Genomic DNA, 15029 nt, shown 5'->3' with positions numbered 1-15029 from the left:
AAGTACTGCGAACGTGTCCAAAAGCGTATATTTCAAACTGAGAAATCTACCCTGTTGTCGGTGAGGGTTAGAGTTGAGATAAAAATCTGAAAAAATTAGGCAATTGTTGTTGAATTGTTTGAAATTGATTTGGGGGGTATGCTTGAAAAAATTTTTCAAAGCCCCAAGTACGGGACACCCCGGTAATCAACCCCTACCGTGTGAGCAAAATATTTTAAAACTTAGCCACGCCTGTAAACTAGACGAGTTGCAATTATCGAGCAAGTCCTTTCAAGAAGAACTCTCAGTACGTATGAATGCATCAAAGAGATGAGAATTTATTCACGCGTAGAGGTGATAACTTCGGTTTCGGCTTGCACTTTCGAGGTTCGCCCGTAAATTCCTTTCCCTTTTTTTCATTGCTCTTATTTAGTTTTATTTGAGTTTTTTTTCCCCCAAGCCAAGGGGGGCAAAGTATAACACACGCTTACCTCTGCACGTGGGGAAAAAAGCCGGAGGGCATAAACGTGGCGGTGAGGGTGGAAAGTTTACGCGGAGTTCAAGCCGGACTTGTAAGCTGTAATAAGCCTCGTTCTATCCAGCGATTACCAACAAGAGAGCGATAAAGTTATACACCATATACCAGAATTGTCGAAACTTTGTTTACAATTTTTTCTTCTTCGTGTCCTCCTTGTTTATTTTTCTTTTATATTATTACGTTTTTCAGTTTTACTTTTTCCTTGTCACTTTTTATTTATCGTCCAATGCTACGGCGCTTTCTCCGCGGAAACCCGCGCTGTTAAATCTCGGATCCCAAACCGCAAGTTCTAATGCAGTCATCCCGTAACCCGCCTCCTCAAATCTGTTCAAACATCTGCGGATGAACAAGTTATTATCCTCGTCCGGCGCGAGTGTCAAAACTTTGTTAATTCGTCTGTGAAAGTTTAAACTTCAATACCAACCCCGAGTCTTCTCCCCTTTCGGGTTACTTCCGGACTACTGTCGATATCGCCTTCTTTATTACGGCGGCCCGAAGTTAAATGGCAGATTTTTGACCACCCGTCATTAAAGATATCTTGGAATATATTTAAAGTCACAAATTTCATAGCGATTTCCAATTGAACCTTCGTCTTCAAATTTTCAGCACTTCCCGTGATCGGAATAAATTTAATCACATGTGTCTCTTACGATTATTTGGATTGTGTGAGAGAAAATCTCATCTGTCTGAATATGAAATCCTTTTTTAAGATTCTCATAAACTGCCAATTAATAATAATATTATTTTGATATTTTCACCTTCGTAGTTCCAGTCTATTTTCACTCCGGCAATATGTAAGTGGTACAAATATTCTAAGAACATAGAAGATACCTGGAACAGTTGTACCGATTCATCGTTAATTATGATCTAATTTTCAATCCAGTCCAAAACTATCGGGATATTTTCGAAAATGCTTACTTTGGCACACGATCAAGTGAGAACGATTCACTTTTTAGTTCTTCTGATCTCGAGACGTAAAAAAACATGTTTTTACAGTAGTTCTTTAGGATATACCCAAACATGAATTTCATCAAATGAAAATCCAAACGCCGACAGACATGATTGTTAAAATTTCGAAGTCAAACCGAAAATGTCAATGTCAAAAACGAGAATGAAGTTGATCAAGTTGTTTTTTTGTTAGCTTACGGTAAGGTCCACAGGGTTGGGTTGAAATTCCGAATTTGAAAAGTTCCGAAAGCGCCAAATGCCGAAGTTTTTGCCAGCGAAACTTGAAGTAAAGAAATCAAACTTTGACGAGACATCAAAGTTTCCAATGACCCGAAACCCGACTCTCAAAATTCCAAGAGTGCAAAAATGAGAAGATTTAAAAATCTGATGCATCGAAATTCTGAATGATCAAAGTTTATCAGTTGTGTGAATTTTTCCGATTTTTTACATCCACTCGTTGAAAAAACTGCGCTGTGTGAGTATGTTTCAATTTTCGGAATCCTGCTCCATCGAAACTTTATTCTTCGAAATCCTGCATTTCGGAACTTTGATAAATCGGATTTGCGACCATTTGAAACTTTGCTATTTCGTAAAATTTTGATTTCTTCACTTCGAATTTCCCCACCAAACGATACGGAATCAGACGCTTTCGGAACGTTCAAAAATCGGAACTTCAACCCGAGCCCAGGCCTACAAACCGTGAAATTTGCATATCACATACAGGCCCGTAACATACCGTTAAAATTCCCGTCAGACGGCCCTTTTCTTCCATGAATTCTGCAACTGCCTGGTCGCAACCGCGTATCGGAAAATATGCTTGCGGGGACATAAAATCATTTATCGAGGCCGAAAGGGGGACGAGCTCGACGTATGCTCGGGGCGAGTGACACGCGTGTGTGCAAGCACTCCAAGTCGGAGGCTGAGTTCCCCCTTATTAGTTTTATTCGATGCCCCCCGGGGGCTTCGAGTCACTCGAGTCGAACCGCGCAGGCGGCGCCTCGGTCAATGGGGATGTAACTGGGTCAGATGGTTCGGGCAATTTGACTAATCTTCGGTCTAATATCGCGTCGAAATGTACGGTAACACCGGGGTTATTGGACGCAGTTACCTTAATTGTGAGCGTTAACTTAAGACGCGCTTATAACATGTAAAGCTTTCAGCTTCGAACCGTTTTCCTCGACGCGCGCTTACATTCCGTTGATGGGTTATTAGACGTGTTTTTCAATTGCCCTAATTTAAATATCATCCACCGAGAACGATTTTCATATCTTACGTAGAATACTTTATTTCCACTTGCGTCGTTTGGATTATTGCTGGAATTATTTCGGATCCACCGATACTTTCATTTTTCGAAATGGTGGTTTTAGAATGATGTATGAAAAGAATTATTTATGAAATCAATTGAAAAAGAAATTATTCTATTCGTAGTAAACTATCAATATTGACTTTTATGTGTATAAATAAACCAATTGGTGTTCGATATTGATGATTCAACGAAGCACAAGAAACCATACTTTGACTACACTGAGAAAAATTTCATTTGTCATAGTAACTAGAAAAATTCAGTGAAACAGGTATCGTTGAAAAAAACTGTTTGAATATTTTTGGAATTGCGAAACACGTGGTACGCGTAACCATTTTGCGCTATTGTCGATCCTTTTTTAGTCATTGCAACGCAAAATCAGTTTGTTCGGTTTACCCTACTTTTTCAGTTAAACAAGGCTTTAACGTCAATTTATTCTTGCACAAGCAATAAATTTCCGCAACAGTTGCAAGAAAATATAGTAACGGTGATCGTAATGAGAAAGAATAATAACGGATACTAGACTTTCCGGTAACAGCTAGAAAACTAATTTTCATTTTCTACCTAGAACTGTATTTATCGATTATGGTAAAAAATGAAAACAGTTAAGTACTGAGCGGTAACCGGAATTAAAAATTTCTCTCTTCTTCATTCTCAAAAAATCAATCGACTCTCAACGTTCGCCTTCAAAAGCCTACATAGATCATCTTTCAGTCGTAATCTCGGTTGAGTCTAGTTACGAAATAGGAAATAAATGCAGGGTCAAGGACAGCGGTTGATTTTGGAAATCTGATAAATAGCTAATGATGTAATTCAGGGCTCGAAGTAATTCGATGTATAAAGTGAATTATTACAGCACAGCACAATGTGTGTCGCAATAACGAATTATAATTTGTTCGATCGTTACATCGGGCGAAGGAAAGGTAATCAGACGATGGGTTTTGACGCAGCTAGAGTTTCTGTTTATTATTTTAATCACAGCCGATATCTCAAAGCTGAAAACAGTTGTTCCATTCACGCAACCCCGATAGGAACTCGTTAGAGCGTAGAATTTGTGCGGACCTTGAGTGCTTATGACCCTCGTGACTTTCGAAAACATATTGTGTCCAAAGGGATTCTAAATTATACAGCTACCGTTCGGACAGACGACTGATGAGGAATTAAAAAGCTGTTCGAATCGTCGCCAACGTTTGTCACGCTACTCGAGCTCACTCGGCGTGTGGTTTTATTTTCGTATATTTGTGAAAAAAAAAAAAAAAATTACAGAGCATGAATTGTGGTCAACTTTTTCTTTTTCGATATTGAAAAAGAAAAATCACAGGATCTTTCATCGCAAACTTTAAGCTCGATGGGAAAACCACACCCATCGAGGGAAGGAGAATTTGAATCTTGTTTGTTGTTTTTTATATATATATATATATATATATATAATTTTTATTAAAACGTTGTTAATTTGACGGAGCCTTACAAGAGTAAAAACAACTTAAAAAGGAAGATAAAACATTTGAATCGGATAAATTGCCGTACACACCCCTACATGCCCGATACCATGTTCCCATAAATCATTCCCAATTCTCTCCGACATATACATATCTACATTCTTGCGTGAATACTACAGAATGCGTGTACGAATGAAGCAAAAGAGAGAGAGAAAGAGGGAGGTAATCTCTGAAAAATAGGAGCTGATTTCGGCGCGTTGCTTTGGCCGATAGGAATGAGGTTGGGTAAAATTAACGGGCGTAATTCGGTAGGAATCAGCCGGGCCTCGAGCCCTTCTTTCACGTCCCGTATAGGCCGGGTGGTTCGGATCGTCTGTCTGGCAATGCAGAGAAGAAGATAACGTCGGGCAGTCTTCCTCCCTCCCTCCTCCCCCCGAGTTCGTGACAAGAAAACATTCGTTAGGGAAGTCGGTATACCGTAATTGTACATCGTTCTCGGTGTGTGTTTGGGGGTTTGTTAAAAGCTTGGCTAAGCCGTGACGCCGGTTACATCCGCACGAACTTGCCCTGATCGTCCCGTCCCCGAAGCACATTCCTCATCAATTCGTCACGTCATCCAATTAATTATCGCCCCCACGAGCCAACAGCTGCCAATATAATCGTCTAGCCAGGTACTAACAGACACCGGGTAAATCATGCAGGACGGCGGTGCGTCTTGATTTATCGACGATCGAAAATCGGCATGTCAACTTTGTGTCAGCTGAAATACGCGGGATCGAAATTCAAGAGTTAAACTTTTTTTTTTTTTTTTTTTGTGTCTGAATTTATCGAGTTCTGCTCGTTTGGAAAATTCGACAAGTGCGGCGAATGTTTTTTTTTTTTCCCTATCTCATTGAATCATCGGAATTGAAAAATAAGACGTGCGAGTCATTGACGTTAGTCGGAGAATTTTAAAACCGGTTACGTGAATAGCGAGATTTAGAATTTGAACAGCCTGTTTTCGGAGGCTTTTTTTCTTTCTTTAACATGTTTTGAAACGATTCTACTTTGAGATGTATAGAGCGAATGTGATGTAGTTTTTTTTAAATTGGGAAATGATTTTTGACGATTACCTATAGTGCAAAATTTAAAAAGCTTTCGCCGCCACTATATAATAGAGTAGCAAAATTTTGTGAAATGAAAGAAAAGACTTCTGAATCATGCCAACCAAGTAGAAAGAAGTCGTCAGTTCAATTATTAGCATTGAAAAGTTGAATCCAAGTCACGATAAAATATCGTAACGATGATGTAACGTACATAAGTTTGAAAAAGGTGGCAATTCGACTGGTTGAAAAAGTCTAAATTCCGATAAGTAGCACGAAATTCGTGCCGCAAGATTTTAAACTATTCAGAAATTATAATCGTAATAAAAATATACCTCAAACCGTTCCTAAACAATAATACTGTTCCATTATATGAAATAATTTGGTTCGCTTTGACTAGAAAATACCTTATTTGACCGAAAAAAATTACTGTCATCAGTTACAATGAAGTTTTCCATAATTTGATCAGATTGAAATAAGTTGAAATTTATTGACTTCGTGCGATCAATAATTCCTACAATAGTGCCAAAGAGGTGACATTACATAAAACAAAATTATATGAAATGATTTTGAAAAATTAACAAAATTTTGATTCATCGCAAAAATTTGTTGACAAAAGAAGAGAATTATTTTTTTGCGTCAAGCGTGACTGTAGCTAGTGAAATATGATACTAATGGGCAATTCCGTGATACCCAGACCAACGTCCGACCGTCAACATTTCTGATTTTGTTTAATAAAATTTTCTGTAATTGTCCTAACTCTGAAACAGTGCCCTGAATTTTTTCAGATTTTTTATTCAACTGCTCAATTATTCAATAATATTCCAATTAATTTTGAAAAAGACCTTTTTAGTATTCTCAAAAAGTTGTCAAAAAGTGTATTTTTTACTCCAAACATTTCGAGACCGTGCCCGTGATGGGTCAATTTTTTCGATTTTATGTAGTGTTTAGAAAGATGGCAAAAAGATATGAATCATCGACGTGGGATCCGCGAATTAGTGATGAGAACGAGTGTGAATGAAACGAAAGTGATGTTGAGATGGAGAGAGATGATGAATACCGATAATTGAGATTTTTATTGATTTCGATGAGGCGATACAAACCGTATCGCAAGAGAACGTTACAGAGAGTGATGATTTTACAGAGCGAGAGAACACATAGATTATACACATACATGATTTCGAGATAGTAGACAATACATGAGACACAGCAGATTCGACGCAGAGACGGCAAGTAAACATTGCAAGCGAGTGTGCGTACATGTGCGAGGACGATTTTGAGTGTCGCGAGACACACATTTAACTATTCGATACCTTGCCGAAACATGTAGCACTTTCAATTTTTTTAGTCAGCTAAAATACTGTTTGATCGGCCTGAAAAATTCCCATAAAAATCCTGAAACTTCTATTTCTCACTTGAAATATTTTTAGATCGGTTCGTAAATGGAGTGACTTACATCTATATATTTTTTATTTTTTTTTTCGGCACATTCGACTTTTTTTTGTATCAACAACACAATGAAACCGGTCTAGAAATTTTTTAAGTGACAGCCAGAAGTTTTGAGAATTTTTTGAAAATTTTCAAACCGTCCAAACATTGTTTCAGTCGATCAAAAAGATTACATGTGCTAAAAAAAAATTTTATAAATCGATCCATCATGAGCCTGGTCTTGGAATGTTTGGAAAAGGAAATACAGTTTTTGAGAATTTTGAAGAAGGTCCTTTTCAATCTTATCGCTCTTAGTATTTATGAATATTGCCCAGTTGACCGAAAAAATCTGAAAATATTCATGGTACTGTTTCAGAGTCGGGACAGTTGCTGAAACAATCTTGAAGAAAATCAAAAATTGCGAGAATCAGGCGTTGGTTGGATTGAAATGGAATTTCCCCGGACAAGCAATTTCCAAAAAGTTGTCACTAAAGTCAAACCGAAGCGCCACTATAACCAATAAAATTCAATCATCATCTCGCATCGCGCATAACGGCCAAAACGCAGCTAGTAGTAAAAGTCGGCGCGCAGTCAGCCGCCGGTCTCGCAGTTCAGGTCGGTTTGAAAAGTGTGTCCCGATACGCCGGGCGCATCGGGGATGAAGATGGGTTGTTTTTCCCCCCGATTCGTTAAGGGCTTGTCGTTCGAGTCACACGGGGGGTGGAGGTGGAACGACGATGAAGCCGATCCGAGGGCGCTCTGGCGGTAGATTTTCGAACCAAACGAGGAACACCGAGCAGAAACCCTCAGTTGCGGAGAAACCGCCACGCGATATCGTCGTCTCGTGTCTCTCCCCCGAACGGGACGCGTCGATTAATTCGCGAGGATCGCGGGGCGCCAAATTTCATCCCCGATGAGTTTAACAACGAAGCGTCAAAGCCACCGAGGAGCTTTCGCTGCATCGTTCGAGTATCGCGGGGTAACAGCTCGACGTGAATATTCGACAACCACACCGTGTGACCGTGATTTATCTATTTTTTTCATTCTTCTGTGTGGTTTTTCAATTGTGGATACGACTGCCGTTTGATGTTCGTAAGAATGCTTTGGTATGTGTGCAAGAAGGTTCGATGTATATCAAACGACGAAACGACGATTCGCAAAAGCGCTGCTGCCAAACTGATTGTGTGAGAAAGAAGTCTGAAGTTGAATCATCTAAATGTACGATCACGGACGGCGAAATGAATATTTATTTGTGGCGCTTCGAGATTTGTTGGTACCTGATAAAAATTTGAGTTCATTCAAATAATTCAACTAGACATTTTGCTAGATCAACGGATCTTGAGTCGAGACAAATTAATATTCATTCCGCCGACCGTGACCGCACATTTAGTTAATTGACCGAATTTTTTATCGCAGTGTACTTACGACTTCACCCTCCGGAGTATTCTGGGTCTATTTGAAGTTCGGGTTTGAGTTTTAATCGACGTGTAATCGAGAATTCGCTTACCACTAATTGTAAGGAAAGAACCCGAAGTGTACCTCACAGATTTTATTAATTTTTTAGCACTTAAAATCCCCAAAGTTTACTCGGTTTTCAAATATTTTTCTACGACGAAGTAAAATTTTTTGATAAATCTAATTGAACGTTATTCACTTTCAACACACGATAATTATCGCAGTGTCTTTATGTTCAGGGTTTTTTTCCTCATATTTTAAATGGTAAACTTTCAGGGTGGTTTCTGTCTCTGAAACGAGCCAAATTAAATCGAAACACACGTATATGTTTACTGGTATTTGATGTTACGTAAAATGTCACGGAGTAAAGAAAATCTGTGAACTACACTTCGGATACGTTTCTTGTTGTAAACCAATTGATACCGTTGGGTTGGATGAAATTTTTACACCACACGCTGGCGAAAGACTTCTTTCGTAATATTATTGTCTTTCCCATTTCTTTTCAATAATTTCCAAGCGTATATCAAGCCCCGATGATGCATTAAAGCGTGAGAAAAAAGAATCGGATAAACGTCGCGACAAGATTTTGAAAACAAAGTCCTCCCGCTGACAGTATTTTTTCACGTCTTGTTACACCCTCGGATAATTAGCAGTCATTAGCAGAAACTCGGCTACGGGATTCTAGGGGATGATGAAGGTGGGCACAACGGGCCGCCGGGAAATTATCGGGTGATCCATACTGAGCCGGATGTAAACAACCTCGACCAATATCCGCCGTAACCATTTTCTTACCAATTTGAAAAATTTCACTTGCGTAAGCTCATCGCGGCTCGAGTTTCCCTGGAAACACGACAATTGAAAATCTGCTGGCGTGGCAGCCGCGTCGATTATGTAAATATAATTCATTACGGGAAAATGGGGCTCGGTAATTAGGCAACAACCTCGTTTTTATTTTATTTTATTTTATTTTTTTTTTCTGCTTCCTTTTAGCTCAGGTTAATTGAACGACGCGTTTCATTACTCTTGAAAATGTGGAAAATCACCAGAGCTTTAAATTTTCTCCGTATCGATCTCGGACTTACGTATTAATAGGTTATTTCACCGAATTCGCGGCCGAGTAATCTTGATCGTTATTTGGATGACGAAATTTCTCGATAACTATCGACGGGAAGTCTATTGATGGCGGTTATACCCTGCGTGCAAATCGTACTAGGTTCTTGATCGATATAGTTAAGGGATAAATTATTCATCAATTCATTCGCCATCGCGCTTGTATAACACACTTCTGAATCTATTTGCCATCGCCACGGGGTGATTAAAGATTTACTGGCGAGCATGTGTGTGCCTTGAACTTCGATGTATCGTCAAAATGCTCGAGAAGCTCGAAGTTCGGGGAATTGCTTAACCGAAATAAATTTCGGGACGACGCGCGGCACGAAACAAGAGTATTTTATTCCCGATGAGCTTTTCATCGACAGTCGCGCACGTCGAATGTCCCGGATCAAATATTGAAATACCGCCAAGAGCGAGAGAGGCCCTTGAAATGTGCCGATAAAGTTTTTACCTAACGGCATGAATTTGACGCCCCGCGTTCTCCTAAAGGGATGAAACATTAAATTTCAAGGCTTACGTTGAACCCGTTGATTGAATCGATTATATACGTGGATGAAAAATGTTCATCCCAGTGCCGAAAGGAGAACCTGATGAATAATTCACCCGTTCAAATATATGAATTCAAGTTCAATTTCACCCTTCATTATTATTCACGGGGGTTGGGAAAATTCACCCGGAGGGAAATGTTGACCGTGAAATAGATCCTCTGGAATTTAATTGGCATCGAGAATCTAAGCAAACTGTTTCACCCTTCTGTTCCAGAATCGCATATCGAACGAACGGACGAGGCAACAGTGATGCAGATATCAGTGATACGAGTGAAAAAATGCCCGGTGATTATCGCATCTCTGTTAATCGTGGATCGGATCACCCTGTGAAGTGCGCCGTTAAATGCGAGAAAACCGAGCGTTGAAACTCTTCCCGTTTCTGGTTAAAGCTGTGATAAGTTCCGGTGTGGAAAAGTGACACAGGATTGTGAACGACAACAGTGACTGTGACTGTGACTGATCAGCCTCGATCAAATGCATCCTTCGCGTCTGGTCGGAGCGCAGTTTCAAATCGAAGGAAAGCTTCGTCCGGTTTAACCGCAAGCTGCAACTGCTGCCGCTGCTGCTGTCGGGAAACAGCAATTGTGACAGTGATACCTAGTGACAGTGATGTGGGTGCCAGAGCTTTTGCCCTCGAGTGCTGCAGGTGAAAGGAAGTCCGGTTAGTCGGGAAGGAATACCGGAAGTCGCTGCAGGATGAAGGCCGTTCCGCACCTTTGGCTCCACGCTTTCTGGCCTTTGCTGGCGCTGCTTTCTCGTCAGTCTGGTTCGTAACTTTGAATTTTCCATTTTTTCTTTTTTTGTTCATCAATTGTAAGTTCACGGAAGCCGTGATTCCTACGCGTGTAGATCAGGGTGTTCAAACCAAAAACCAAAAAAAAAAAAAAAATATTCTTCAAACGCGCATCGATATTTATGGTAGATTATTTCAAATAGAATACTTCATTGTCGGCCAAATATGAGCTTTTAATATTGATATTTATAAGTGCTTATTTCATTTTCTCCATTTTCCATTTAAATAAAATGTAAACAAAAATTGCAAAATATTAGAATTTTTCTTTACCTCGTAAACGCTTAACTTATAAACTATCTGAGTACAGATTGTTACAGGAAATTTTACGTACTGTAAAAAAGTACTGACAGAATTTTACTAACCATAATCGATTGAGATATATTCGCCTATACACATTGAGTCGTTTTGTATATCTCCTAATCGGTTGGTGTAAGTATTTTTTTATAGAGCGTGAAATTTCCTGCAGCAGTCTGTATCTAGATAGTTTATAATCAAGCCGTATGCGAGAAAAAAATATTCAGAAGGTTTTACTTTTTATTTATGGAAAATGGAAAAAAACAAAATAGGCACCTCCAAAGAGCTCGTATTTGACTAACAATGATATATTCTATTTGAGATTCTCTACCGAAATTTTTATGAGCGTTATATAATGATTTGTCAAACGGATACTCAATGTACAACCATCTCGTAATGAAATGAATAAAGTTTAACGACTTTTGGCCAAGTGACACCGTTGAGCATATTTCCAGCATCAGAAACTTATTTTTGATGTTCTTCTAACGTTGACTAGTGTTCAAGAGAATTGGAAATAACAAAAATAAGCTTTTAAGCACGTCGGAGATGTTGTTCGATTTGTGATTCATTACAAGAAGAGTTCGCTGAAATTTGTTCAAGAATAACCGAAACGTTGATTTGTTTTTTTTTTTGTTTATAATAATGGACGTCGCGTAGGAAAAAAAATTTCTTAATCAGGATGGTCAGTATGATTAACATACAAATTGCACTACCATTTCTGACATAGTTTCAGTGAGCTTTTATGAAACAAAATCTCGAGCGCTTCTTTCACGTGAAGTACAATTAAAAAAAAAGCAAATTTGGTTACGGAATTCAGTTCAGCTGTCAATATCTTTAAAAAAAAATGAAGTTTGTCCTTGATTTCTTTAGTAACTGAATCTTATTGTCATTTGAACTGTGATGCATAAATAAATGAACGTGTCGACGGAGCCAGAATAAAAGACAATTTTTTATAAAATTGTAGTCAAGGGGAATTTTTGCTATTAGAAATAGTCATACCATGAAGCGTGATTTCTCTATATTCATAAAAATATATCGGCCTTTTAGTTCGCAATTCTCCTTCCACATGAAGAAAGTATTATTGTCCGATTAAATTCGGTATTTATTTTCGTCAGCATCTTCTTCTTTTCTATTTCATGGATTTTCTCGCGTCTACGTGACTTAGTCAGCTTGTCCGCTGGTGTCAGACTTCCGATTACTTATTGCAGTCTCGTCTTCATCAATTCGATTGAGGATTACAACCGAGGGTGAAAAAAAAATATCGATTCTTCGGATATGTTTTACTATTTACAACGTGAGAAAATTAACAATTGCCGTAGCATTTATTCCGTCTTCCGTGAATTTTCGTAACGTATTCTTTTATCCATTGTGAATGTGAACACGGATAATTGGAAGATCAAACGTAGAATCACCGTAAAATTCACTTTATTTCGCGACAAAGGTAAAATAAAACCATAAATTTGAAACACGGTGTCCATTACGAGAATATCGCTTTTACCGCATAAGAATTCTCTTTCAATATTCTCTCTAAAATTCTGTATCCTTCTTTTTCTGTTAAGATAAAATCTTATCCGACGGTAGATACCCAAGGTACATTATTTTTTATTTCATTTTCTTTCATTCCAAGTTCGCCTGAAAGATTCTCTCGTTAAGAGAAGCTTTTTCCAATCGTCAAGGTACGCAACGCTGCGCAATTTTCTCTCGCACACGAAACTTTCCACACCCTTAATATTGTGCGTATATATCCTAAGCTTCGCAATATGTTCTGAACGTATTATTACGAATATGAAATAAGCGCGTGAGCCGATGTGTACAACCAACAAAGAGATTGAATCGAGAGTAACTCGCGAGTGCTTTAATTGTCCCTTCAACTGTGCTGTTATTGTGAACATTTGTTATCGGAGAGGCGAGACATGGAGAAAAAAAAAAAAAAAAACGATGAAAATATCACCATCTCTGCTTCGCAATATTTTATCTCTCTTTTTTCTTTTTTCTCTTTCTACATTTTTGGGGCGCAAGGTTGAAGTTCTGAATTTGAAAAGTTCCGAAAGCGCACGATTCTGAATTGTTTGGTGGCGAAACTTGAAGTAAAGAAATCAAACTTTGACAAAACAACAAAGTTTCGACTGTTCGGAAATCCAATGGCTCAAAGTTCTGAAACACAAAGTTTCCAAAATAATATTTCGATACAGTGAAATTCCGAGTATTAAAATATACTCACAGAGCGTAGTTTACTTAACGAGTGGGTGGAAGAAATCAGAAAGTCGGAATAACCGGAATTCTGAACATAAAATATCGAAAATCAAAAACAAAGAAGGAAAGAAGCGGTGAAATTTCACCGAATCAGAAATTCACAGAATGATTGAAACTTTGATTTGTCGGAGTTACGCCCTTTCGAAACTTTGAGTTTCGGGTTTCGAAATATTCGAAATTTTGATATTTATTCAAAGTTTGATTTCTTTACTCGAACTTCCGCCACCAAAAAATTCTCAACTTGGCGCTTTCGTAAGTTTTTAAATTCCGAATTTCAACCCCGCTTCATTGTCACCTTTCCGGAACACGCGTTCCGCGCGCTTCGATACACGGAAATTGATTATGAATTGCCCTACCGAATTCGGCCTGCAGTTTAGCCAGCCGATTGGCAATTAATACGCGTTTGTTTTAAAATCACGCTTCGTTAGCGCCGCTGCAAAAGTTCGGACTGTGGTCGTCAAGGGTGGGGGGATTTTCACCACCACGTTAAAATTGAACGAATGGAACCGAAAACCGTATAGAAATGAAAACAGAATATTGAAATTTGCGCTCCAATGTTCGCTCTGAATGCGTGGCTACCGTGTTCGAGAAAAAAATGTACATCGATTCGCGAACCCAATGCTGCGATGGTTGAACAGCGCTGGGAGTTTTTGCACGCTGATAGAAGACTTTTATTTTTAACGAAATAAATTACTCGTCACAGTTTGTTGAAAATTATTTCTGGGCAGGACAATTTCTCGTTGTAGTTAACGACTCGATTAATTTTACAATTACCTGATTCGATCGGATAATTTCTTCGAAATTGTGAAATGGGGAGAAAAAAACAAATTTTCGATCGAACGAAATATACTTTCAAATACAAACCGGCGATTTCGATGTGATACATTTGATGAATTACCACTTATTTCATAGCATTATCAAAATAGTAGATCCAGCTGAAGTTTTTCGTACAGTTTATTATTAAATCAATTTGTTGCACAAGATACCGAGTCTTAAAACATTTTTAAACTCTTATTATTATAGATACAACGTTTTGCTGGCTTGTACGAGAATATTGATCTCAAAATTAGCTTTGGATATTCGAAATAAACGTTTTTCTGATTTGAAATTCGAAAATTGTCTCAAACACGAAACCTTATCAATTCAAAATGCGACACGGTCGGTGCTTGTATTTTAATTTAAACTTTAACCGGCAGCGATAATAATCTTCGTCGCTGAGTACGGACATTAATGTGAGTGATTCTTTTTACAGGGGAGAGCTAAAGGGAGGGTTGAAGGCTCGTGTGAAATACTCGTGAACCGGTTTTGCGTGTACTTTTAATCACTCGCTACGCGGGTGTTATTCATATTTCAGTATCACATTTTTCCACCGTCGTGCAGCTCTCACTTTGAATAGTCTCCAAGAGCCGTTATCTACCCTCTGCATGGCTCGAATTAACTTCAGCTGTAAACCCCACAAATTAACAGCATCTAATCTCGGTAATCGTATAAAGCGAAGGGTTTTTGTCATGCGAGTTAACCTACGTATAAGGTTAATGTAACGGAGAACAGAATTATTTTTTCACGAATATCGGTGATTCAACTGGTGTTGAAATTTATAAAAAACAATTTTAAGCGAACTTTTCCATCTCCGAGAATTTATAATCGCGAATAATTCAATTTCGATATCCGATACAGGCAGAGATTCCGGGGGCAATGGATCCTGTTCCAAATCCACGCCAATCAGACCTTTTTGGTGTCTCCGTTTTTTTTTATTTCTACCGTCATTCGATGTCAATGTGTAAAAATTTTTTAGGACTGTCATTAAATCGTTTCGCAATTAGTGAGGTACAAATATGATTGAATGGTTTATTTCT

The 15029-nt window shown here is 38.5% G+C and overlaps 1 protein-coding gene across 7 annotated transcripts in view; it reads left to right on the top strand.

The window, feature by feature from the left end:
- The window catches only part of LOC124177857 (limbic system-associated membrane protein-like), a 213757-nt gene that overhangs the window by 105502 nt on the left and 93226 nt on the right, over positions 1 to 15029 (top strand). For 2 of the 7 annotated variants that reach the window (XM_046560728.1, XM_046560735.1), the window contains exons 1-2: positions 7546 to 7823; positions 10048 to 10599. In XM_046560728.1, the coding sequence (XP_046416684.1) occupies positions 10530 to 10599 (70 nt within the window). In that variant the 5' untranslated portion in view covers positions 7546 to 7823; positions 10048 to 10529. Of the gene's footprint in view, positions 1 to 7545; positions 7936 to 10047; positions 10600 to 15029 lie in introns of those variants that run through there. The other 5 variants (XM_046560733.1, XM_046560732.1, XM_046560731.1 and 2 more) reach the window with 5 other exon arrangements.

This window comes from Neodiprion fabricii, chromosome 3, assembly GCF_021155785.1.
Source record: "Neodiprion fabricii isolate iyNeoFabr1 chromosome 3, iyNeoFabr1.1, whole genome shotgun sequence".
Lineage (NCBI taxonomy): Eukaryota > Metazoa > Arthropoda > Insecta > Hymenoptera > Diprionidae > Neodiprion > Neodiprion fabricii.
This window is presented reverse-complemented; position numbering and strand designations above follow the sequence as displayed.